A 27992-nucleotide genomic window follows, 5' to 3' on the forward strand; every position below is an offset into this window, starting at 1 on the left:
CTGCAGCTGCATTGCTGCAAAGCTGGGGGGGGTAAATCCAAGGAGCTGAAAGCCTCAGTTGTTAAGTCTGAGCCTTCCAAAGTGCAGAGTGTAATTATTTTTCCAGCTTATCAAGACTATTCCCTAAATGCAGTGACTGTTGTGTCTGCACCTGAAAGACATTCCCTGTGTCTAATGCATAAATGTATTAAGAACTGGTGTTAAATTTTCTATACATCAGTTAAAAAACCACTCAAGAATACTGATTTTTAACCGCATTTTTCATTGAAAAATTCAGGTATTTAATCAAATTAGTTCAGCTGCCAATGAAATTGATACTTGCCAAGGTAAATTCATATCTGGAGGAAGAATGAGAGCACCAATAACTTAAGGCACTGTTGTCAGTGAGTGGGCTTCATTCAGCACAGATTCCACCTGATTTAGGAAGGGTTTTCAGGTGAGTTTTAGGCTGAGAAGACATGCAGAAAATCCAGCACTAGAAACCATCCATCACAGGCACCATTCCCAAGTGACAGTGAAGTCTGGCCCCAGAACACACTTGCTGTGTGGATTTGGGGGGTGATCAGCACTGAGGACTGGAAGGATGTCCAACATGACATCCCACAAACTGCCCTTGGAAGCAGCCTAGTGACAGCTTGTGTTCTCACACTCCACGTCAGGCACATCTCCAGTTGGATTTATGGCATACTGAGCTCACTCCCTTGGATTTTATTCTACCTTTAATCTATTTTAAAATAAATTAATGTATTTTTAATCTGTTGTACTTGGACTTAAGCTCCAAGAGCCTTTACTGTAAATTAAACAGGCAGCTGCCCCTTATTAGATGCTTTCTAATTTTGGACCAGGGGAGAAAAAGCAATCCTCCCTCTTTTCTCACAAACAAATCAAAATTCATTCCACTCCCTATCACAAGCATGAAGCCAAATCCGCTTTTATTTCAGATGAATGGGAAGCTGCTCTTACTGAAGAATGTGAATTTAAATTTATTTTGGATCGAGTAAGCCAGAACATTTCCTCTCCCTCTAATTGACCTGATTTTACCTTTCACTCAAGTTTCACACCGACTTCTGAGAAAACCACACAGAGTTTGATTTTATAACAATTGGGAAAAAAAAATGTTAAAAATGTTTTCTGTACTCGAGAACTTCCTCAAGTCAAAATAGATGAAAATACAGACTGGGCCTAAGTCCTGCATAGACCAGAATGATTCAGAACTTCAAGACATTTTCATAGTAAGTAACTTAGGGAAAAGATAGATTAAAAAAGCATACACCATGGTATTTTGCTCATTTACAAATTATCCCAACAGAACAATGCCACAGCCATCAAAATTATTCCAGAACTTACCTGTGCATATTCTTTCTCAATTGCAGCTCTTTTCTGACTGAATGCTCTGAAAGAACAGTAAAGAAATTCCATTAGAATATTAAGCAAAACACTCCAAATTCAATAATTCAGTCAAAATCCATTAACACAGAGAGCAAAACTCTACAAATTCAATAATTTACTTTGAAAGGAGCTTCTGCTTGGCAGTCTGCAGAGTGAAAAAGCAACAGAAAAGGGAAATGGTTTGACAAATGCACATCAGGAGCCCAGCAACGACCGTGTGTGGACTTCATATATGTGATGGCTGAATTTCCAAGTTTTATTGGGCAAACTCAGCTCCCAGGACTACTCAGTTCCCAGGCATAAATAGCATTTTCTTCATGAAAAGCTCGTCAGCTTTCCAGCAGCACAGCCACAGGAGGAATTTGGGAGCAAAGAACAGGATTTGGCTTTATGTATCTAGACAGACTTAGTTAATTTTCTTCAGACTTATTTTGAGCAGAGTTATTTTCTTTAAGCTGTACCACAAACTACTCAGCCTAAGGCTGCACCATAGGCACAAAAAAAAATCTAATTATATTGAAATTAGTTACACAATAATTCTGGTGACACGCCAATAAGAAAATCCACACCTCAGGAACATCCACTAATTAAGTTAACTCAATAAAAAGGAGCTCTGGACAGGCTCCTTTTTATTCCTGTCTATTCCATATCATCCATGAAGAGCTGCAGGTTCAGCTTAGCCAGCAGGATGTAAAACCAAAGTTTAAATGCCTCATGATGGCCTAGAATTGTTCCCAGACCAATACAGCCCAAAAGATCTGCCATGTTCCAGCCCCAAGTTAAACAGCCCAGGTGGGTTCCAAGGGCTGTGTGTCTCCCATATGAAACACCTCCATAGGAACAAGTGAAGTTGGCTGAGATGCCTGTGAATGAATTTTCTTTGTAAAGCATTCCAAGTATTCCAGCTGATATTATAACCTTTTTTTTTCCTTTTTTTTCAGATCTCCTGTTCCAAAATCCAATATCCCAGTCAGTTTAGCAAACACCTAGAAACCCCAGTGTTCCTCTGAAAAGACTCAGTTTTCTATCAGAACTATAAAGGACTGCACAAACAACTCCAAGGAATAACTGCAATGTGTTATCAATATTGAAAGGGTAGAAGAAAACAAGCAACAGTCTTTGGAACATAAATCTGGGAATACTTTAGGCAAATGAAGTTATTTTCCAATTCTCAGCTAACTGCATTTCAAAACACAGAATCAGGGCTGAATTACACCAAACCTGGGTATATTGGCAATATTTATATTTGCTTTGCTGAATGAAGAGAATGGTCCAGCAGGAGAGGTTGTGGGGATCAGCTGTCTGCATTCCTTGGAGCTGGTGCTCCCTGTGGCTTTGGGGCTGGGCTTCCCTCCCCTGCTCCAACACAAAGCTGCTTTTAACCTTGGGACAGTTTATACAGCAGCCCTTCTATGACAACTATGAATGCATTACAAAACATGATGAAAGAGGAGACTGAAGTCAACACATTTCCCAGGAGAAAATTATTTTGAGCAGGGGAAAAGAGAAGTCTGACTAATAAATGCATCATAGTTCCTTGACTTGGGCAGTGTGAAAACTTTGACGTGTATATCCAGATTTTATGTGCAAAGCTGGGATAGTCTTAACCTTACTGTCCTTCAGGATGGACTTTCAAATCCATTCATATAAGGAAACATTTGTTTCTGTGAAGTAATAAAATGTTCTCTAGCTACTGGTAACCTTTTAATACATGAACCAGTGAGTCTGCAAAAAAGCAGGAACATTATTTAGTGTTTTTTTTTAAACTAGGCACATCTTTTTCTCAGAGTAACCATTAACTAAGTGTGGGAAACACCAGAATTTCACTCCTCAAAAAGGCATCTTAGCTTGTGGAGAGTAATTCCTAAACACCTTCTTTATCCTGTCAATGCAATTGTTAATGCAAATGTCTTTGTTCCCTTTTCCCCATTTTTGCTCAGGCTCTGTGAGACCAGGGAATTCTACAAGAGGAGGAGAAAGAAAATTTCTCTTCCTGCCATTCCCACTTTGCTAATGCCACTTTCTCTAGTGCTGAGTTCTCACTGTAAATTCCCAACTCCAAATTTCAACTATTGGCACATATTTCCCTCACTCATATCCATTAAAGGTAACAGATGCTATGAAATATTGAGGTATCTTTTTATATTCCCACTGTAGAAGAGCATAACAATGTGAATTAAAGAGTCAGGTCAGTGGAGAATCCTATTTCATTAAGTTTTCCTACAGGGAAACAGGAGAAACAGATGGGCTTAATTATTTCATGGATGTCCACTTGGGCTGGAAATGTGTAAAGCTCACACCTTCATGAAAAATCAATATAAGAACATTAAAATATGCATTAGTGTTTCATAAGACAATGTCCCAACTGCCAATATTGTGGAGTTGTACAAATCTGAAGATCAAAGTCCCAGGTTGCACAGCAGAAAGTTAAACCCAGTGACACCCTGAAAACCAGAAAGTGAATTAGTCACTGTATAAAAATTTAATTCCACGCAGAGCTATGCAAAAACGTAAACACACACTTCATGTTCAGGGCTCCTGAATAAAAGAAGAGACTAAATTTGCAACAGTATTGAATGTATCTCTATTCAAAGGCTGAGAAATTCAACAACAACCAGGCAAGGCCTGAATCCCATTTGAAACAACTTCTGGTGCAAGATGATGATAATGATCAAAACTCCAAGGTATTAACTGGAAAATTCACACAGCTCACCTGACACCAGCGATTTGTGCTTGTGGGGTTTTTTGGCTATGAACATTCAGACAAATCATTTGGAAATTTTAATGAATTTTTTAAATCCTTACAATTAACACAAAGCCTCAGAAAAAGGATAAACTAGTATCACACCCAAAACATCCAAAAACATTAGGCTAAAGAAATTCACCTTTTGACTGACCTTGACCTGAAATGAATTCACCCTATCAAAAATTCCTGAAGTAAATCTTCCTAAGAACTGTAGAGCACATTGCAGCTGTGTTAAACCTGACTCAATCCACCAACACTCGAGAAGATGAATCAGTGAATTTTGAAATACCCAAAAATTTCCAGCTTCCCAGAAAGTAGATCATGGATAATTCCTGACAGCTAGCACACCAGTGGAAAATTATGACTTTCCAACTTGTGCTTGGGAGCACACACACTCAGTGTGCAATCATGTCCAAAGTAATACTATACTGGCTTTTTTTTAAGTATACACTCACTCTATTAAAAAAAAAGACAGGTCTCATCATAAAGAAGAAAAAAAAAGAAAAAGGGGAGCAGCTGGCTTTGTCCCAGTGACAAAAAACACTCCATCAGCTTGAATCAACCCCAAATATTGTTGAATTTCTCTGTATTTATTCTTTCTTGTCCTCTTTTCAAACCATCCCAGACTTCAAATGGTTTTGAATGATTTTTAGTGTGGCAAAGATAATAAATAAGTATAGTGCCTTACTGCTGGCAGGATAAAGATGGTATTTAGGAATTACTGTCCACGAATCACTGCTGAGCAATCTCTTTAACAGCAAAGACATGCAGTGAAGTGTTTCTGTCCAGGGTGGCACTGAAATTCCAGCCTGGAGTGCCAGCCTGGCCTGCTGCTCAAGGCTGGAATGCCTGAACTTGGCATTTGCCTTTGTTGACCTTCCAGAGGTTCTTGCCAGCCCATCACCCAAGCCCAGGGTCACCCTGGACACGGCCCTGCCTCCAGCCTATCAATGCTCTCTCCCAGTTTAACAGGCTCCTTCAGCTTGCCAAAAGCCCCATCCCACCATCCAGGCTGTGACTAAGTCATGGACCAGCACTGATCCATCGACCTCTGAGGGATTCCCAGCAGCCAGCAGCATCTGGCACTGCTCCCCACCACTTAGACCTGGGAAGCCCAGCCAATTTTCCACCAGCTATCCGTCCATGTGTCCCCAGAGTGGCTGTAAAGGTGCCACAGGACTGTGTCAAAGGTCTCACTGGAGCCACCACATACAACACACACACTGCCAGCTTTCCCAAAAGGCCATCAAGCACCCTCTGCCCTTGGGAGCCCATGCTGGCTGCTCCAAATCACCTTTGTGCCCCTTCAAGGAATGGAAGAAAAGCCTCAAAAATGGTTTCCAGGAGGTTTTGCTGTGTAATTTTCCCAGGAATTAAGGTAAAGATGAGCAGCTGCTGTTCCCCAGATCCTCCTTCCAGTGGTCTTTGAAAATGGGTCCAGCACTTGCCTTTCTGCACCCCTCAGGAGGTTCTCCCACCTGCCACGACCTTTCCAAGGTGACAGGTGACTGTCCCACCTCTGCAGTCCCAGTGAGCTCCAAGTCCTGCAGCCACACCTGCCATGTCCAGTTCCACTGGACAGCTCCCACTCCCAGTGCTGGGCTTGGCTGGGATGGAGTTAATGTTCTGCACAGAGCTGGGATGGGGCTGTGCTGGGATTTGTGCTGAGAACACAAAGTTCTGGGCACAGATAACTCAGGGATGTTCCTGTTACTGCTGAGCAGTGCTTACACAGCTCAAAGCCCTTCCTGCTCCTCACACCACAGAATGGCTTGGGTCAGGAGGGACCTTAAAAATAATCTTGTTCCAGCCCCTGCCACAGGCAGGGACACCTTCCACTACCTCAGGCTGCTCCAAGCCCAGTCCAGCCTGGCCTTGGGCACTGCCAGGGATCCAGGGGTAGCCACAGCAGCTCTGGGGAAACTGTTCCCATTAGTGAGTGGGCTGTGAGTGTGTAAGAAACTGGGAGGGGACCCAGTCAGGACAGATGACCCCAAATGACCCCAGAGCACACAGCATCGTGCTCAGCAATAAAAGCTGGGGGAAGACGAAGGAAGAAGGGATGCTCAAAATGATGGCATTTATCTTGCCAAGTCATAGAATCATTAATGTTGGAAAAAACCTCCAGGGATCATTCAGTCCAAGCTGTGCCCAAACCCCACCTTGTCCTCAGCTCAGAGCACTGAGTGCCACATCCAGGAATTCCTTGGACACCTCCAGGGATGGGGACTCCAAACCTCCCTGGGCAGCCCCTGCCAATGCTTGACAATCATCTCCATGAAGAAATTCCTGCTGATGTCCAACCTGGCCCAGCCTGAGGCTGTTCCCTCTCCTTGCCCAGACCATGGCACTGAATTAAAATACCCTTTGAAATGCCAGCTCCCACCACAAAATCCAAAGGAGAGCAATCCGGAAATACTCGGGAGGAAGGAACGGGCCAAAACGTTTTGCCTCCCCTTGAAGGAAAACAGGTTAAGGAATGCTAAATGTCCCCATTTGGTTTAATTCAGTACTTTAAAGTGGATGCCTCCTCTCACTTTCCCCCAGCAACATGAAAAATGCACCATAATAAATCAACACTGTACAAGCAAACAACTGCCATTACCTGGTTTTTAATTTAAGGACAGGTGTGTCACTAACAAAGGCACAACTGAAACACAAATACTCCAGCCAACAAATCATTCTTGTGGCTCCATTCAGGGCAGAGGTTGGCAATAAATGCTGAGATAAGATAACACAGCAGCAGCTGCATGGCTAATGAGGGACTCCAGGAACACCAGTGTATGCAGGGACACACTGCATTAATATTCCCTCCCCGTGTCCAGCAGAGACAAAGACAACATACCTGGAGCAATAATGAATCTACAGGAATTATTCATCACCACAAGACTCTCAAACACTGCATGTAATAAGCTCCTCTTGGTGGTTTTTCTCTTTACTAAACAAAATTACAACTACAGAAATGTTTTAGAAGATTTGCATAAAAATCTGACGGGTAAATTATTTTTCAGAACACCACGATTTCTGAAGTTATCGGTACACAGGCTGCAGAAAGCATGGTTTTTAAAATCTGAAACCTCCTTCACAGAATCCCAGAATGGTTATGGTCAGAGGGGACCTTCCAGAACATCCCAGTCCCCATCCCATCATGGGCAGGGACACCTTCCACTACCCCAGGCTGTTCCAAGCCCTGTCCAGCCTGGCCTTGGACATTTCCAGGGATGGAGCAGCCACAGCTGCTCTGGGCACCTGTGCCAGGGCTGCCCACCCTCACAGGGAATTCCTTTTAATACCCCTTCTGCTGATATTTAATCTAAACCTACTCTCTTTTTAGTCCAAATACATTCCCCCTTGTCCACCTTGTCACAAAGTACCCAAGACTCAAATTCAGAGATTTTTGTAGCCTGGTTTTCCCTTTTCCCAGCAAGACTCCTCCAACACTGATCCCTGAACTCCACTAATGATATTTTTTATTTATACATCAAAAATTTCACCTCTGACAACACGTGGCAAGCGAAGTTTCACCTTAATTACTTCACATAAAAGAATTCACTCCTTTATTCAACTCTCTGTACTGTCAAACCACAACAAAACCATCACCAAAGACAACTCGCCAGGGAATCCAGGTGCCTCCAATCACCTTCTGGCTAACTGTATTTTTTTTTTTTTTTTGGTACTGTATTTTGATTTAAACATTCCCAAATTTCAGTAAAACCAGTGCTGACTCTAAGAGTTCATCTCATGCCTTTGCTCTTGCAAAAAGGCAACTGAAGAAATTAAGAATTTTGTAAGCAAGGAGAAAGTCACTTCTGTTTCATTTAAAACCAGAGTCTCCACTTGCACAGAATACTTTAGGCTCCTTTTCAGCCACTCCAGGAAAAAAATCACCAGAGGTCACATTACAGCAAATCACAACCTTTATGTTTGGTTCTAAAAAATTACAAACTCTCTTTTGTTCAATGGTTTTATATCAGCTGAATGAAACAGATCCCTTCCTAGAAAGATGACTCTTTCATATGCATGCTGTCACCTGCCAGGTTTATGTTATTGCTTAGAACTAGGCAGCATTCAGCAGCACTTTTATCAAGGAGAAAAGTCAGGTTTGAATAATATCAGCACTGCCACTATTGCTTTTCCTGCTGAAGACTTTGCACCACCTATTAAATAAACTCAACAAGAAGTTACTGTACTGTGTTGGGAATTTAACTGCACTGTTCAAACATCATTTTGCTGCTTGGATTTTGGGCTGGCTTTATTTGCCTGGCCTCCAGTTAAACTTGCTGCCTCCCACATTACATCACATCCATGCCCTTCAGCACAGAGATGCACACGTGGAATTCTTCTCCCAGCTCTTGTTGATGAGCATATTTCTGTATCAGAGAAATGGCTCTTCTTTCTAAATTACATGTTTAGATTTTCCTAGACATCAATAAAGGGAAAGATTTCCCCAGAAAAGGTTGAGTGGGGGAAATAAAGCTGCTGAGTAGTGCAGACCTGTCCCTAGAGCCCATCAGCAGATGCCTTGCTGCTCCCATTCCCAGAGCATCCCTCCTTCCACTCCTCGTGTCCTTGACCAGCTGGAGGTGTCACTGATATTGTCCTGAGCAGCTGAGCGAAGTTTTCATCCTCCTCCCTTCCTGCCCACCCACCTCAGGTGCTTTCCCTGCTCAGCCATGCTCCTGCTGAAATTCCTGACCTTCCCCCCCCAGCCCACTGATGGGCTCCTCAGCTCTCTGCAAGTCCTGCTCAGGGAAACTAACCCATCACTCCTGGCTGCTTCCCAGGAGAACTGCGGACGGAGCTGAATCCTGCTCCCATGCCGTGTCTCCAGCCCCTGAAGGCAATTTGTGGTCACAGAAGCCACCACCAGCCTGGGCAGGATTCCAGCACACGGCAAGTGTGGACAGCGTGGAGCTCTGACAGCACAACCATCCCACGGCGGTGAGGGGGCCCCAGGCCAAGAGCTTTAACAGAGCCTTGCAGGGCAGGCCAAGCTCCCACGGGCTGTGAACACACTCGAGGCAGCAGAACAAACCCAAAAGCACCCACAGGTCACCCACAGCCCCAATTGCTGCCCACAGAGGAGTTCTCTGAGCCAGAGCAGGAGCCAGTGACATCTCCTGCTTGTGGAGCCACCTGAGGTCTGCCTGATCTCAGCAGACGTGTCAAGGGCATCTTTACAACTCGTGAAGCACAAATATTTGTAACACCAGGAAACTCCTTGCCTGCTGAGTCAAGGAATTCAGCTCTCCTTCCTGCAGCTCGCTGGCAGGCCAGCCTCACTTTCTGCTTACCTCAGTGCACTCTGGCAAGCACAAAAGAAATAAAAGAGTGGCCTTGTTTTAAACTTGACTTTAATGTATATACTCTGTACTGTCTCCTCTTTAAATAGCTCTTCCAAACAGAGCTTCATGAATTCCTGCAGAAAGGGAGTAACTGGCAGCTCAAACATCCTGTACCACAGCAGAGCTATTCCCTCCTTTACAAATTCCCTTCTACAACACATCTCACGATTTTTTACCAGTCTTTCCCCAGCAAACAGGAGCTACAATATCCACCCCATCCCTTTTACAGCCAAGCACACAGTAATCTCTTGTTGATTCAGCTACTACAGAACATTTTACCACCCTGAGGAGCCCTGCTGCATCCTTCTGCTACACTGAGGATTTACAGTAACTCACAACTGCACTGGACTCTGTATCTCTGCCCTGCAATTAGAAGCCTGCTCATTTCACACCTTAAACTAATCGGCTCTGACAGCTTCTCCACCATTTGTTTACCCTTTAAATCTTCCCTTATCCTCAACTAAGACAAAAGTACACGGAAGGAAAATTCTCCTGAACTTAAACAGAGGTATTAAAGCTGAAAATATTTCAACCAATATGACACAGCAAGCTGTATAATCAAGGAATCAAAGTTGGGCACAATATCTTTGTGACAAAAGCAGTCTCCTGCCTGTCCTGCCAGCATCCACCTACAATTGTTTTAATGCAGTTTTCACACACAATTTCCAGTACCCGGATCATTCTCCTGCCATCCCCTCAAGGAACCACAGGCACTACTGTTCTAACCCCACTCAACTCAAAGGAGGAAAAACTCTGCCTTCCATGCCCACAGGGAGCAGATAAATAAGCTCCTGCTTTGAAAAACAAAAGCCAGAAAGTCTAACATTGAAAGTCTTGACTTCACAAGTTTTCACACAGAACAGTTCAGGTGGAAAAGACCTGGTCATGATCATGACCAACCATGAATGAATTCTCACTGTTGCAAAATGTCCCTTCCAAAAAAGCCCATCTGGATTTTCAAGAGGGCATTGCTTACTCACAGTAGTTTAACTGATGCTCTTCAAATCTAAAACTTCCCCACACAATGTGTTAGAAAGTCCCAATTTTAAGCAGGACATTTAGAGGTCAATCACAACTGGCACAGGCCAATTTTAAGTGCTCTTTGCAACATACAGAACATATTAGAAGATACCTAACAGATCTTGGCAACATTTCTAACTGAAACTTTTTAATGCTCGGTAAAATTTATTTGATTTAAACAAAAAATCTTAACACATATGCAAAATTCTTGGTGTGAAAGTACCCAAAAGCAAATTTGGCCTTAAACAGGCACAAGCTCCCAATTCATGAGAAATTTCTCCATTATAAATCTATCAAAAACAAGGAATTTTTTTTCCCAAATGCATTTGTGAGCTACGATTTTATTTGTAATTTTAAATGTTCTAATCCACACAACCTATGATAAACTATGAAATATTTGCACTTTGTGCCTGAACAGTGCCCCTGTAGCAATGCACAGAGAAAAAAAATTCCAGACAACATTCACTAGCGAGCCGTGTACTCCCCATAAATCACATTACTGTACAGTTTGGGATTAGGATGAGTTGCCACTAGCAACAGAGCCAAAAAAATCAATTCTGCCACTATATATAGAGAATTCTTGCAACCTCAAACATAGCCAATGTTTTCAGCAATTTGTCTCAGAGAAGTATTAGCAGTCCAACATGTGATCAGAGGAACATGACACCCAGACACAAAACAATGCTAAAACAATGGTTTTTCCTTCAGCAGAATAAAAACGAAAACAACAAAGAACCGCCAGAAAGCTGCTGGTGAGTGTGAGCATTTCATTCAGCCTTTTCAAAATAAAAGCGTGCCCTCTTTATGGCATTAACATTCACAACAAATACAAGGATTGGTTTCAGAGCTTAAGTGTATTTAAAATGATTACTAATGAGTTTTTGTTTTAAAATGGGAAACTAAGCAAGCATTAGGGAGAGATACAATTTAGACAAATACAAGGGTACTTTTCTGTAGCTTCCCAAAACGTGATTCATCATATCCAAGGCATTTCACTTTTATAAAAAAAAAAAACCAACCTAGGATGCTATAATTCAGACTGTCTGCCAGGAGCTTTTAGAAAACAGGAATATGAGGAGTTTCTTTGATCCCCATTTGCTAAACAGCAAGAAGCCAAGACACATTTCATCATTCATGCTTCTTATTTCATCCTAGATCTGCAAAAGGTTTTGCAGCAGGCAACAACCACCTTGGAGTTCTTACTTTACTCATCTGTCACATTTTAGGAATCTTGACAGTGCCACCCAGGTTTATTACAAAGACTTCTCTCCTTTCTTTCCCTACAGTCTTAATACGAGCACTTCAGTTTTAAATGATGCCCTTCACAAGGTTTCATTGTCACTAGCACTGATGTAAGTCAAATCCTGCATTTTAATGGATTCTACAGGTAATAATAATTACTACAATGGTTTTTTTCCTCAGAGCACAATCACCCTGTTTTAGAAGAGTACAGTAGATGTACTGTTATTTTTAAAGTCACTAAAATGCTCACTGAAAACATGTGGTACAATTTCTAAAATCTATAGAGATATGTCAGAATCAACAGAACCATTTAGGTTAGAAAACACCTCTGGTGTTGGACATCAGGTCCAAGTTTTGACTGATCACTACCTTGGCACCACCGAGTTCCATGTCCAGTCATTCCTTGAACATGAATATTCCTTATAAACTTCTTCCCAAAAAGAGAAATTCCAGTTTATTGCCAATCAAAAAAAGATATGGAAAAGATAACTGAAAGGGGTTGAGTCATCCTGTCTTCTTGCCACTGTTAAGAATATTGATCTTGCTTACCACCAGCAGCACTACAGCCTGCTCCAAGCACCTACAGGAGTAGAATGCAGTTAAAACCATTTTTCCTGAGCTCCAGTAAAACCAAAGCAGGGCTTTCAATAAAGGTTTATCATAGAATCTGAGGCTCACAGCATGGTTTGGGTGGAAGGGACTTGAAATATCATTAGTCCCATCCTCTGCCATAGGCAGGGACACCTCCCACTGTCCCAGGTTGCTCCAAGCCCCATCCAGCCTGGCCTTGGACACTTCCAGGGACCCAGGGGCAGCCACAGCTGCTCTGGGCACCCTGTGCCAGCCCTGCCCACCCTCACAGGAAAGAACTTGCCTCCCAAAACCCAACCACCCCTGCTCTTTAGCAGTCTGAAGTCATGCTCCTTGCCCTGGCATTCGATACCCTCGTCTCAAGCCCCTCTCCATCTTTCTTATGGACTCCTTTCAAGTCCTGGGAGAGGCAATTAGGTCACCCCAAAGCTTCTCATTTCCAGGCTGAACAATCCCAGTTCTCCCAGCCTTTCCTCTGGGCTGCCAGGTCAGCAGCACAGCTGGGTGCAGAGAAGGCAAAAGGCATTTCAAACATCCAGCGAGCTGTGTCAACAAAAGGGCCCAGCCCTCCTCTAGCACAGCATCCAGCTAACCTGCTAAATTTAGAACCAAAAAAAATAAAAAATCACAACTGCAACAGACCAACTCTTCCAGCAGAGAGATTCATTCGCTCCCTGAGAGTAAAGAAGCGTTTGGAAGTGTGCAGAGATGAGGTCTTGGTTCTCAACTGGACAACAGCTCTGCACTGCACCTCCAGCAGAAGGACTTGGCAGCCAGCGAGCAGAGAACATCAAAGCACCCCCACCAACCCAAAGGAACGGCTCAGGGCAGATCAAAGCTCGAGGCATTCATAAGCTGGGCCCGGGGTGTTTGGAACACCAGCCCAACCTGGGCAACAGAGCGCCGGGATGGGGCCACATTCCTGCAGAGCCCTGCAGGAACTGCAAACCTGGGCTGCAGGAACTGCAAACCCTGGGCTGCAGGAACTGCAAACCTGGGCTGCAGGAACTGCAAACCCTGGGCTGCAGGAACTGCAAACCTGAGCTGCAGGAACAGCAAACCTTGGGCTGCAGGAACTGCAAACCCTGGGCTGCAGGAACTGCAAACCTGGGCTGCAGGAACTGCAAACCTGGGCTGCAGGAACTGCAAACCCTGGGCTGCAGGAACTGCAAACCTGAGCTGCAGGAACTGCAAACCCTGGGCTGCAGGAACTGCAAACCTGAGCTGCAGGAACAGCAAACCTGAGCTGCAGGAACTGCAAACCCTGGGCTGCAGGAACTGCAAACCTGAGCTGCAGGAACAGCAAACCTTGGGCTGCAGGAACTGCAAACCCTGGGCTACAGGAACTGCAAACCTGAGCTGCAGGAACTGCAAACCTGGGCTGCAGGAACTGCAAACCTGAGCTGCAGGAACTGCAAACCCTGGGCTGCAGGAACTGCAAACCTGAGCTGCAGGAACTGCAAACCCTGGGCTGCAGGAACTGCAAACCTGAGCTGCAGGAACAGCAAACCTGAGCTGCAGGAACTGCAAACCCTGGGCTGCAGGAACTGCAAACCTGGGCTGCAGGAACTGCAAACCCTGGGCTGCAGGAACAGCAAACTCTGGGCTGCAGGAACTGCAAACCTGGGCTGCAGGACACGCCAGTCACAAGTCCAAACCTCCCCAGGAAATCAGGAATAACAGCACAGCCATGCTCAGTTTGGGGCAAAGAAACATCCCCTTGCTCCTCCTTGCTGGGACAAAAAGAGAGCAGCCTCTCACTGAAAGAAGAGGGAGCACACAGGAACCACGTGCAGACACAGAATTACAGGACATTTTTATCAGTGACACCTTAGAGGATGAATGAAGTCCTTATGCAGGTTTTTCAAACTATTTCTTGAGTGTCTGCCCAACAGAGGATTCACTCCTCTGATCAAGTTCAGCCACTTTTTGCTGACAACAGGCAGACTGCAACACCAACTTCAACCACTCCTTGGATACTACAAACAAACGTCTGCATATTTCCAAATGAAAATCTCCTGTAATCACAAAGATTATGTTCACCTCCTCAGCAGAAAAGCCTAAGCTTCAAATGCTTTGAAAAGCTAGAATATAGGGCCTTCTTTGTTTTCTATGCAGCTGATTAGCTCATAGCAATTAACTACAATCTGCTTTCACATCAATTAATAGAAATATGGACTAACAATGTCTAGAAAAAGTTTGTTTGCATTTTTAACCTATTTGAACATAATGCACATCACTCAAGCTCTGCATACATTCAGCCAAATCAGAAGGTTTTAGGCAGATGCTCCCCTGAAAGCCTGTACATCACAGAGGGAAAAAAGCGAGATTCCCAAAGAATCTTCCCAAGCTTTCCCAAATCCTCCCAAGTCTGCCACTATTTATAGTGATTCGAGAGACTCAACACCTCCCACACTGTTACAATTCTGAGCTTTTGCTTTGACTTGAAGCACTCAGAAAAGAGCTAAGAAGGAGGTACAAACCAGTCTTACTGCAACTGCAGAAATTCTATTACTGGGTGGGAAATGTGGGATACAAGGAATAGCTGCAACTCCCACTAACAATCCCAAAGACACCAGCTGTACAAGTACCCCAAAAACACTCATGTCTGCTACCCAGAGAACTGATGCTCTTTTAACTGCAGAGAAAAGATGGGACTGCTCAGAGATTGAGAGGAAATCAAATCATGAGCCTTGAATCTTTTGCTCCCAAATTCCCATGTTTTAGAAAGAGAGCATCAGTCTCTGGAAAAACCTCCTGAGAGACACACAGAGTTCCCACTGGAGGTTTTCAGGGTACAGATGTGAGGTAACTTCAGCCAGGGTTGGATGTGACGCTCTTTTGAGGTGTGCCCTGGAGTAAAAATCTACTTTTAAAGAGCATCCTGGTATTGTTGGTACAGTGAAGTACCTTAAGTTTACCACCTTAAACCAATGCCACAGGAGTTGGTTCAATAAAGTTGTTGAAATTCAAAGCCCAGCTCCCTCAGCCTTTCCCATAAGTGAGGTGCTCCTGTCCCTCATCATCCTTGTAGCCTCTCCAGTCATTCCCTGTCCTGTCTCTCTTCACACAACTCTGGCTGAACAGAGTTGAGAAGAACAGAGAAGAATGAGAAGACAAAGAGCAAATTCAAAAGCATGACCTCTTTCTTATTAGGTGTTACTAGGCAGTGATTTGTACTTGTCCTCTTACAAAGCCAGCTCAGATCACAGAGAGATAATTAGAAACAATCACACAAAATCAATTAACATGAAAGAAAACTTCATAAACAACAAGCACATTAAAATAACATGGGAAGCCACTGCCATCTACACCCTTTCTCACCAGTGGCAACACAGCTGAAAATGAGCAAAGCACATTTAGAGATGAGACAGGCTAAAACCAGGCTGGGAACACACCAGGACTCTGAAAAGCAGCTGCTAGAAATCAAGACATGGTAACACTGCCTATCATTGCTTTTCTGAATATTCTTTTTAATTCACCAGGCAATCTAGCCTGTCTTTTCTGCCTCTGCCTGGCTTTAGGATGGAAAGACAATGATTTTCAGGTCAAACATTAACAGAAATTCAGCAGCCTCACACATGGCAATGTTTCAAGACAGAAATTCCCAATTATGTCAAGAGATTACAACCATTTGACTCCCTGCTGAAAGACTGAAAAATAGGGGTCAATTTTACTTCATTTTTCAAGAACTTCAGCCCATCATCTCTGCTGCTCTCAAACACTGAAATAAAAGCACAGCAATTCCACCTTTCATACAGTTAAGTGATTCTCAAATTTCCAGTTTGCAGACAACACCAAGCTGAGAAGTGCAGCTGACACAATGGAAGGACAGGGCCATCCCAAGGGTAGGATTAAATGGGATTTTGGGAAGGAGTTGTTCCCTGGGAGGGTGGGCAGAAAAGCTGTGGCTGCCCCTGGACCCCTGGAAGTGTCCAAGGCCAGGCTGGACAGGACTTGGACCACCTGGGACAGTGGATGGTGTCCTTGCCCATGGCAAGGGGTGCCACTGGATGAGTTTTAACATATTCCTCTTGCCCAAAACCATTCTACAAATCTATGATTCATTCTTATATTCAAAGATCTTTAAAGGCACTTCTGATCTGAGCTCATCTTAGAGTATCATGCCCTCCAGAAAAACAGTGGCTTGCTCAGTTTTTTTGCCTCCTCCCTTTTTTTTTCCCTCTCCTTCAAAAATGCAAACAGAACACAGCAGAGCCCCCTCAAAAAAATCTTATTTATGCTCAGGACTGTAGGTATTTAAACATGGCCATAAGTGCCAACATTTTCCCCACTAACATTGGCTTGCATCTGGCTAGAAATAACTATACTTAGTGGCTTTACCACCATAAATCTTCGAAAGTCTTCTGCATGGCTGAGCTCTGCTCATAAAATTAGACACCAGAGCATTTTGTCTGTGTCATTAAAGGGATGTTTGGTGGAGCCGGCGCAGGAGGAGAGAGGAGTGTGTGAACAACCTTCTCAGAGCCACAGGGGATTGGCCCAAACTGTTCTCACAAAGAAAGGAACACTTAAAATAACTCCAAAGGCTCTTAGAAGGAACGTCTCTGAAGGGTAGGAATAATTTTTAAAGTCTGAGAATGGAATCTCCACGCTTACAGTAGCACACAGGAAAAAAAAAAAAATCTAGATGTCAGTAGATAATTTTTTACTCTTTCCTCAAGTTTCAATTGGAAATATTCCATTTGCTTCCTAAAGAAACACAACCCAAGACTTACAACCATTAATTCAATACTTTCCCTCTCTTTCCTCAAGTTTTAATTGGAAATACTGCATTTACTCCATAAATAAACACAACCCAGCACTTACAAGCTTAAAGTCAATAACAAGCCCCAACTTAATATATTCCTACCGTGTATTTTGGAAAAATGTTATTAAAATTTTAAAACCTACTACAAAAACCAGTCAGAAAAGCACCACATTGAGCCATTATAAACCAGTTTAAACTGCACACATTTGACCAGAGCAACTCAGATTTGATAAGGTTTAGCCTTTTTTCAACTGTCAGTCTCTAAAGGTAAAAATAAAGAACACTTTTTCTGTGTGCTTTCATAAGCAGAAAGCAATCAAGATGATTTAACAAGGTCATTGATTTTACTAAGCAAAAAAAAATAATTAAAAATCAGATGCATATTCATCTGAAAACCAAATTCATGATGTGTAAGATAAGATATTAGTTGGGTCAAAAGTTCACTGGGAGCAGGAGAAGCTGATCTCAAGGACCAGCTGGGAATGACAAGAAGAGTAAGGACCCCAAGTCCTCTGCAGCCAAGATAATTGGCCCTTTTCTGGGAAAAAAACCAACAAAAGAAACCCACAACCTCTCTTTTTACCTCCTCCTCTACAAGGAATATGTACACAGTGTAGGATTTGATAATCCCATTCCCATCGTTTTTCAGGATGCTAGCATTGAAAAGGCACAAGGTTTCTGAGGGCTCCTGATGGGATGCTGGCAAAGGCAGCACAACCTGCAAAATAAAACCTTTTGGCACCAAACTAAACAGAACAAATGGTTGAGGCTGGATAAAGGGTAAAGGTTTTATCCCCCCAGGATGGTCAGGCACTGAACAGGCTCCCAGGAATGGTGACAGCCCCAAGCCTGACTTGAAGCAGCCTTTGGACAATGCTCTCAGGCACAGGGGGGCCTGTGCAGGGCCAGGAGCTGGGCTGGGTGATCCTGATGGGGCCATTCCATCAGGACATTCCAGTGACAACACACCACCAAAGGAAATCAGGCCAGGCCACACTGACAGTGCCTGGAATGGGAGGAATGCTCTTCCTCTTCCCCACACAGCTTATCCTGACGTGTGTGGGATGTCCCCAACACTTCCATTCCCCTTACACACAGGGCTTTCCAGCAGGACCTGGCATGAGAAGGAAAAGCCTTCACCACACAAGTGATGAGATGAAGGAGGAAGAAAACCCAAGCAGCACCTTGAGTTTGAACAAGTGGATCAAAGGAAGAGCTGCCATATATATTTTAATATACATTGCAATTGTCCCTGTAAAAATCTGTACCAAGGGCAACTTTACAGGACTTCATGGCAGCTGCTGGTTTCCCAGAGCTCTGCCAAGTAACATCGTGGTGAAAAACAAGTTAGGGCCAGGAAAAGCCATGCTCGGATAAAATTCAGAAAAAAAATAAAATCAAACCCACAGGACTTTCTGCTAACTAAAGGCTTCGTTCTTAAAAACGGGGCATGAGTCAAAGTGAAAATGCAACTTTTGGCAGGGAGTTGTACTCAGAACCCAAATCCTCTTGTTATGTCCTGGAAGACAAACTCACACTAAAGCCACAGCTTAACAGAACAAGCCCAGGTTCTCCTAAAAGTCTTTAAAAATCAGACTTCCAGAGCATGTGCTGGAATTGCTTTAAGAAAAAAAATTAAAAAAAGCTCATTCAAATGCAAACCTCAGAGAAAAAAAAAAAATAAATTTTTCATTCTGATGTGAGAAATGCTTTGCTAGGCATTTTTTTACACTGTTAGTTCTGCTACAAAAAAGCAAACAAAAAAATCATCATCTTTTGATTATTTAACTTTCATCAGTTGAAAGGTACTCAGAAATACTAAAGCAAGAGATCCATTAATTTCTGTCAGGGATCGAAAAAAAAAAAAAGAAGGAATGTGGCCCATTTCTCAATTCCACTGTGCCAAGACAGGCCTGAATCATTACACTGTGACCATGTTTATACTAAAACTCTTCTTTTTTTGCTCAGAACTTGGATTTCCACACCCAGTAGGCAACAGCTTTTTTTAAAGTACATTCCAAGCTTCCCTCAAACAGTTCCAGTCAAAACATCACCAGATTTTAATTCTGTCAAGAATGTGAGCATCTCATTAAAGCCCTGCCTAATTATAGGTAACGTGCCCAGACCACAGATTCTGTGGTATCTTTGTATGGAATATTATGCAGCAGTAACTGCACCACCTTTTCTCAGAAAATTCTGAAATTTCTGCTTATTTAATGTTACAGCAAAGAACGAAGCGTCCTCAATTAATTAGCAGGGCCTAGGAAAAAAAATGAAAGTACAAAATAAAGTCACAAATAATCACTAGTGGTGAGAAAGATCAACCCAGGAGGAAAGAAATGTCATCAGCTCATAAGAAAATCGAAAGTTTTAAATAAATAAATATTTCAGTCACATAAAGGAAAGCCTCAAGTGTGAGTCAAACCCAGAAAAAAAAGACATTTTGCACACTGTTTTTGGTAATTTTTTAAATTCTTCTGCTGCTTTCCACTTTGGCAGGTTGCAGGTTTCAGAACCTGTAAGCACAGCAAATCACTCTGCTCCTTCTGAAATAAAGCCCCAGAGGCAAGAATTGCATCTGCTGAATGCAGGGAATGACCTTGAAGGAAAAAGGAAGGACACATTTCTCAGCAGCATAAAGGGAAAAAAGAGATAGACCTGCTTGTGGAGAGATGAATTTTTTACAAAGGGGCTTTATCAGGCACCCAGCAGCCAGAGGCAAACATGCTCTGGAGCCCAGGTTCAGGAATATCCAAATAAATTGCATTCCCTGCAGCTGGAGACCAGAAAGAACAGGAAGAAAGGTAAACTCCTCACCACCACAGTGCCTGGGGGCAGGAAAAGCAGAGATTTCTCAAAATTATTCTGAATCTCTTACGGAATTCTAATACATATGGCTACACATGTAAATACGTATTATCTTCCAGCTTTATTCTCCATCTGCTCCTCCTTCCACAGCTCCACAAGGCTCTACCCTAACACAGAATATCTTAAAGGATCTTGTAGATCTGCTGTATTTAAAACTGGAACTGCTGCTGGTCTCTACTCCAGACTCAGCCCCAGCTGCCATAAACCTTATCAGGAACCTGCCAACACAGCCAGCCAGATTCCAAGAGCACAAATTCCACCAGGGAGTACAAAGTGTATCCAACAGCAAAAGCTTCCACGGAGCATAATTGAGCACAGAAAATGACATGTTAAAACGAGCAGGAACTGGCTGGCTAAGGATGTAAATTCATTCATACTTTTACTTTCTTTTTTTAAAATATCTATGCTGCTCGCTCTGGCTTGTTATGACAGGCTGAGGCATCCAGGGAGTTCTCTGTCCTCATCCTGGACACAGAAACACAAATCCTGCCCTGGAATTACTGCTTCCCTCATAACCTGCAGGAGGGACAGCCCAGCAACAGCATCCAAGGCAGGGAAGGGCTCAGATGGGTAAGGAAGAGCCACAAGATCTCCTCACTTGGCTTAACACATCTTCAGTGGCTCTGATGAACATTAAATAGGGGAGAATCTCAGAGAACTAATTAAAATTCACAAGGTTAGAACTGGATAAAGAAAGGGAGGAGATGAAGCACCTGGGGGAAAAAAAAAAAAAGAAAAAAAAAAGAAGTTGACAAATTGGAAAGGAGAAGGAATCATCAGAAGGCAGAGCTATGGAAGATAGAAAATCACAGAATATTCTGAGCTGGAAGGGACCCACAAAGTCACCCCACAAAGGCAAGGCAGCAGCAGGAGAAAGTCTCTGAATGACACAGAGAAATGCAGCTTTATCAAAAAGAAAATGTCAGGACGCAGAAGCCTGGACAAGAAAAGGGAAGAAAACAGAAGGAAGTATTTGTACATAGATTCACATCCCTGTTAGGAGCACAAGTAGATTGTGAGCCTGTCCTTTTGGCAATTCCTTTTAAACTATAAATGTTAAAAAGAAAGACAAAACTGAAAAAACTAAATACAGGAGCCAACAAATGAAAGGACTGTATTGTTACTCTGTCTCAGCCAGAAATCAGGCAATCTTTACATCTCATTTCAAATGACTTAAAAGGATGAAGCAACGTAGATCAACACATCCAGACAGCCAAAACGAGTTAAGACTTCAATAAGGTGAATTTTCCAGAGCTGTAACTCACAAAGCAGCAGCTGTGCCTTCTGCAAGGGCATCAGGCTGGGGTTACACAGTGACTTTAAACCCGTGTGAACCTGGGCTGCTGTTGAGCAGCTTTGCTTTCCCTCTCCCTCCTCAGGTACTCATCATTCCTCCTCCCTCTCAAGCCACGCTGGACCAGGGGCTGGATTTATCAAAAATCCTGGGAGAAAAGCTAGGGAAGGTTTGATTTCAGGTGGGTGGGTTTCCTGACCTATAGAACTCGCCCACCCTGCGCTGCAGCAGAGTTAGTTGGGGCCATTGGCCCTGGCCCTACATCTTTAATCCAGACTAAAGTTAAAAGACACATAAGCACAACTTCATTCTCTCTAGCTAAACACAAATGTGAAGAAGTTTTAAAAAGGACATTTTAGGATACCTCAGCAAAACCTGAAAAGGCATAACAAGCACTTTGGAAAAGCAGACCCCGAGCCTTTGAAAAAACAATACACAATGTTTAATGTAAAGCAATTATCACTTAATGAGTTTTTAAAGTCTGTGGCACATAAATACCTCACAGAAATGCCAAGCTGAATTAAAATGTGAATCATACAGAGCTCTTTACAATTCTGCAGGCACTGGTACACACAGAAAAGGAAAGCAGCCCTTGTCCCAGCAAACCAAGAGCATTTGCAGACCATGGCTGTGACTGACTTACTAGCATCAGTTAAATAAGGCAATCTTAAAACCAAAATAAAATGCATGAATATTGCTAACACCTCTGATAAATTCAGCCATTCATAGTCCAGCAAAAAAATAAAAAGCAGCCAGTGTGGATGGAGTGAAGGACTCCTTGCCATACATGTTGAAGGGTTTTGGGATCACAGCAACAAAACCTACATTTACCTGTCAAGGAAAAAAACTTTTTCTCCATCCCGGTGGCAGAATGACAACCTTTTCATGGTAATGCCAACACAGACCTCCCTCAGAAAGGCATGAGATAGCTTTAGTGAGCTACAGAAAATAAACACATGTCATGCCTAAAAGTAAGCCAAAGACCCTAAAAGCATCGTGAATCACCTGTTCCCCAAATTCCCCAGTCACTGAGCATGAAGAAATGTAACACAAAGAGCCAAACAGAGATTATAAACACAGGAATATATCTTTAAATCTTTCTGCTAACACATTTCAAACACATTTTTTATTAGAGTCTTGTCAAGTCACGGAAAGAGGCTTCAGCTTTAGTGCTACTGAGCTTCCACACAAGAACACAACACAGCTTGTTTAGACTGAAATTTTAAAATAAATACTAGAATTTTACATAGTGTCAAAAGCCATTAAAAAAAAGGGGTAGTTACACACATATTCCTTAACCCTGACCAAGAATCCCCAGTTTTGCATAAAGATATCAAAGCTGCTGGAACTGCAAGCATGCTTTATGGGCTGGTAGACTGCCAAAAATCATCTGCTAATACACCAGACAATAGATGTATTCTGCTGGAGAACTTTCTGATCTTTTCCTCCTATCACTTCTCTTTAGTTGCACATAAAACCAACCAGAGCAATACAAAAAATGTGATTTGAATGCTTGCATTTATGCGCCAACAAATGAAGCAATTATTCACAATAAAGTAACTTTTTCAAACATGCATTTTTAATCACTGGCATGCAAGCCCTGATTCAGTGTTTCCTGTTGCCATTGCAGCACTTCAGTTTCTGGAAATCTGAGTGCAAAGCTGTGCTCCTGCAGTGCCTGAAAGCTTCAAAAACGCTACCAAAGGACCCAAACTCTTCTGAGGCTTGGTAAACAAATGGCACTCTGCTCAAATTCCTTAACTCTGGGTGGAAAGCAGGGTGCTTTCCAGAAAAACAAACCTTCCTTCCAGAGACAAGAAGATCCTGTGTGTGTGGTTCCAGCTTTCTGGAATGCTCCAGAGCCACAGTGGCCACAGATCCTGAATCCAGCCCTAAATTACAGGGGATATTAGGGAGAGGTTGACACCCAGCTCCTCACAGGAGCATCACACCCTGACCAACACCTTGGAGCCCCCAGAGCTTCCCCCTTCCCAATTCAAAGGCCTCTGCCTCACACCAAGATCAGGGCTTGTTCAGCAAATGCTTTTAACCCCAAATTCCCTGGTTCTGATTCTCCTGTCTGATATTTGAAGAAATCACTGACATGGCAGAGCTGTCACAGCCCATCTCATCATCCCACACTGAAAGAAGGTTTAATCTGTAAATCCACCCAGCAATTCTGCAGCCAGAGCTCTGAACACACTCAGCGACCATGGGAGTGAATCAAACATATTAACCCAGCTTCCTAATCCTCAACATTAAAATGCAGAAATTTAATTAACTGCAGAAATTAAATTACATTAAAGGAAAATATTTTAAGCTGGCATTTTCAGGTTTTCCTGGGTTTGTATCCACAGGCTTATGACATTTTTCAGCAGAATACAGACTGAAGGGATCAGAAGCTCCTGAAAAATAGCAAGTGCTAACAAAACCCAGCCTAGAGCAGCAGTGCCCAGCCTAGATGCTCTAAAAATAAGTTTCCATCTAAGGGGGGGAAATTCCTTGGATCAGTCTGTTACTTATTACTCAGCATTTGTGAGTTACACACTCCCTAGAATAATCTGAATCTGAGGAAATGAACGCTGCGATCTGTCCCATACAAAAAAAGATGTTTTTCAACACCCAAAAAAACAAGGGGCAGAAAAGGCTCCAGCCTTGACATTCTGATTTATGGAGGACTCTGACAGTGAGACAAACAGAACTCATCTGTCAAAGCCAAACACTTGCATTTAATATACAAACATCAAGCAGGAAATCTCATTTAAATAATTAACATGAGTACTATCTACTGCTAAAAAGAGCAGGGCAGCAATGGACTTCTGCTGAATATTTTACAGGAAATGGAATGATTAATCCTTCATATAATGCCAGGTACCCACTCCTACCATATTTTGTTAAAAGCAAACCTTTAATTTCAGGAAAAGCAAACCACATTAGGTAAAAGGAATAATGAAACCCCTACAACTGTTGTGGTGTGGATTTTCTCTATTGTTTTTAACCCATGCAGAGTTTTAAATTATACATGCAAATATCTTCTTATAACTTTCTGGTAAAAAATGCAATCTGCTTGAAAGTGCTTTTCAAAGCTATCTCTAGTGAGACATAAATCATCAGCGGCTTTAAAATATTTTTGTCATTTTAGCAGCCTTTTCCAACTGGTAAATCAAAGTCTCAGTGTATTATGTAAATAAATATTGCTGAAAAGACCAATGCTTTTTGGATGTTGTTTGTGAGTTTCTTTTAACATTTCCCCCATTGAAGAGAAGAAAAAAAAATGGTTTGCATTGTGTTAGCTCCAGTTATAATTTCCAGCTGTGTCAAAACTTTAACAGCCTAAAAGCAGGAAATCCAAAGAGGAAATTCCATCGTCAGTTCCTGAATTTTGTAACTCAAATGTTCTTCCAAAAACTGGACCTTAAAGGAATTTTGGTAACATTTTCTGTAGCCTTACCTGATATCTTCCAGTAGGTCACATTCTGCCTGATGCTTGGCCTGAAGCTTTGTCATCTGCTCAACTTGAATGTTTTTCAGCTCTTGTGTAACTTTCACCTACAAAAGACCCAAACAAACCCAAGGACCACTTACATTTTCTGTAGTTCATGTACATTTCAGCAAGGAAACAAACCAACCCAAGGACCACTTACATTTTCTGTAGTTTAAGTCACATTTCAACATGAAACAAACAAACAAACTAGAAAAGGCTTCGGAAGGTTGGCTCTACATTTTTGATACTTGTGTCATTTTCCTCTGAGCCTTGTGATCTTGAACAGCTAAAATTCCAATACTTTGGGGACCCACTTGGTAACTGGCAGAGGGCCCCAATGGCACAGAGTATTGGGAATGATTTGATTTTGGAAGGGAACCTTGGAATTGTTTTGTTCTTGTTCTTTGTAAAACAAGAGGTCTTGGCATTTAAGCCCTCTAGTGATCACAGGGAATCCACATATTGGCCCAAAAATGATCACCAATATCTCTGAACACATTATGCATTCATGAGGACTGAAATGCCAAACTGTTACTGCAGAGGGATGAGAAATTCAGAGGAAGAGGGCACCTATCACCCTCTTCTTCATTAGCCAGGCAAAAAAAAACCCACCAACCTGGATCTCATCAGCTTCTCTATTTTAACTCTGAAAACCATGCCCCAGCAACAAGCACTCTTTAATCACAACATCACATAATGACAAGTTTTTCACATGACATCAAAATAAATAAATGACATGTATGCCCCTGACTTTAAGCAGGAAAAGCACCTATTTTTAACATGAACTTTCAGAATTTTTGGTTTTATCTGTATATTAAAAAAGCCCAAAATAAATAAACTCACACGACACAAGCCTGGTGATGGAAATAAGCTCAAACGAAATAGTTCAGGCAAAGAACGACACACACGTAAAATAAATAAACCACCAAACACGGACTAAAATCGAAATAATTGAAATTAAATTGGTTTTGCTTGACAAAAGCAGTCTGCCCCTAAAATAAGAGGCTGGGAGGCAGGAATGAGCCAAGGAGAGACCTTCACTGCAGCTGCCTGCCAGGGCTGCTCTGGGCATGACAAGGGGATCCTGTTTATGCTCCTGGTCACTATTGCAGGGCTTTATTACCCAGGAGAGCTGGGCCATCTCCTCTCCCCACGGAAAATCCCAGTGAAGCATCCGAAATCTCCGCGGGGCTGCAAACCATCGCAGCCCGGACGGGCCCCAAGCGGCAGCATCAGGGGCATGGACCAGGCACTATCCCAGCCCCATGGAACTCCTTCTTCCCCTGGAGCAGCCTCTCCATCCTGCCCTTCTCCCCACGCCCCGACCACGCCGCACAACCCCCCAAACCACCAGAAATCAGCTCAGGACCCCGCTGCAGCTCGGCTCTCCCCGATACCGACCTGCCTGAGCAGACAAGCCCCACCGGGCACAGCCTTTATCCCGAATTTCCATTCCTGCCCGCAGCACCCACACCCCGCAGGGTCACGGAGAGCCGGCCCGGTGCAGCCGCGGGCTGGTCCCACCGCACGTGGGAACGGCCCCGAGGCCGCCGCTCCGCTCCGGCTGTCCCCGCTCCCGTGCATTGCCGCCACACGCCGGGACCCTCTGCGTCCCTGGATCAACTCCAGACGCGACCCTCTCCCCCCAGACACCCAACCCTCGCTGCTGGCACCACGCGAGCCCCCAGAATGCCGGTGGGCGCACCCCACCAGCAGCACAGCCCGACGCCTCCGTGCAGGCACGGACCCTCTCCCAGCCCCCCGTGTCCCTTCCCGGAGATGGAGACGGGGGTCCCTGGGCGAGCGCTGCCCCCCCTGCACCTCCATCCTCTCCGGTGCGTCCCCATCCCCGCCCTGACCGACCTCCAGAGCTCGCTCCCGCCCCATCCCTGCGTTCCCCGTCCCCAGCACCCCCCCGACATCTCCCCATCGCCCACCTTGCAGGGCCACCCTAGCCCAAGCCCCCCCAGCCCCCAACTCGCCGCTGCACCCCCCGCTCCCTTCCCAACACTTGCGCTCCCTCTCCAAACCTTCCCGCAGCCCCCCCTCCCCGCGTCTCCGGACCCCGCATCCCCCCCGTACCCCAAACCCAGCCCAGCCCGCGCCGCAGCCCCCGGGGCACCCCCCGGGGCACCCCCCGGAGCACCCCCGGCCCCTGCGCCGGGCGGGGGTCTCACCTTCCTCGGCGGCGGCTGCATGGTGGTGCTGCGCTGGGTATCCACATCAATTCCCTCCCCCCGGCAGCAGGATGCGGCCCCCGCTGCAGGAGGAGGAGCAGCAGCAGGAGGAGGAGCGGGCACTGACCGTCTCCCTCCCGGTTCGGGGCGAGTCCCGGGCGGCGGGAGGAGCGGGGAAGGGATGGAGGGAGGGAGAGAGGGATGGAGGCGGGGAGGGAGGGATGGATGGCGGGGAGAGGCCGCCTCTTCCTTGCGGGCGGCGGGGCAGCGTCCCGGCGCTGGCAGCGGCGAGGGAAAGGAGGCGGCGGAGGCAGAGCGGGGAGAGACTTCGGGAAAAGACGTGTGGGGAGGGTGGGAAAAAAAATAAAAGGAGGAAGGAAAAAGAAAATATTTTGAAAACACAAAACCAACGCCGTGAGAGGCGCGCGGCGGCCGCGCGCGCCCCCCAGCGGCCGCCCCGGGCCCTGCGCCGCCCCCGGCGGGCGCCATGGGCAGGGGCGGGGCGGGAACGCCCCCGGCGCGCGCGGGGGGAGCGGGGGCGCGCGGCGGCCGCGGGGGCGCGCCACGGGGGCGCGCGGGGGGGACGGTGGGGGAACAATGGGGGAACAATGGGGGAACAATGGGGGAACAGTGGGGTTATGGGGGGCACAGCGAGGTCTGTATGGGGTGTGCAGAGGTGTATGTGGGGTATGCACAGTGGGATGTGCATGGCTGCGCATGTGTGCACATAATGGGGATGTGTATGGGATGTGCATGGCTGTGTATGGAGTGTGTATGGATGTGCACAATGGGGTGTGCACGGGGAGTGCACAGTGGGCTCTGCACAATGGGGTGTGCAGGGCTTTGTATGGAGTGTACAGAGGTGTATATGGGGTATGCACAATGGGATGTGCATGGGTGTGCACAATAGGGATATGTATGGGGTGTGCATGGCTATGTATGGAGTGTGTATGGATGTGCACAACGGGGTCTGCACAGTGGGGTCTGCACAATGGGATGTGCATGGGGTGTGCATGGGTGTGCACAATGGGGTGTGCAGGGGTGTGTATGGGGTGTGCATGGATG

The 27992-nt window shown here is 44.5% G+C and overlaps 1 protein-coding gene across 2 annotated transcripts in view; it reads right to left on the reverse strand.

Annotated features, from left to right (window-relative positions):
- The window catches only part of FCHSD2 (FCH and double SH3 domains 2), a 119021-nt gene extending 91660 nt beyond the window's left edge, over positions 1-27361 (reverse strand). Inside the window, exons 1-3 of one of the 2 annotated variants that reach the window (XM_056502889.1) lie at positions 26928-27361; positions 24718-24815; positions 1348-1393 (exon numbers count right to left, since the gene is read on the reverse strand). In XM_056502889.1, the coding sequence (XP_056358864.1) occupies positions 1348-1393; positions 24718-24815; positions 26928-26948 (165 nt within the window). In that variant the 5' untranslated portion in view covers positions 26949-27361. Of the gene's footprint in view, positions 1-1347; positions 1394-24717; positions 24816-25873; positions 25907-26927 lie in introns of those variants that run through there. The other variant, XM_056502880.1, reaches the window with a different exon arrangement.
- Positions 27362-27992: the final 631 nt, after the last annotated feature.

Source organism: Oenanthe melanoleuca, chromosome 1, assembly GCF_029582105.1.
Source record: "Oenanthe melanoleuca isolate GR-GAL-2019-014 chromosome 1, OMel1.0, whole genome shotgun sequence".
NCBI classification, from domain to species: domain Eukaryota; kingdom Metazoa; phylum Chordata; class Aves; order Passeriformes; family Muscicapidae; genus Oenanthe; species Oenanthe melanoleuca.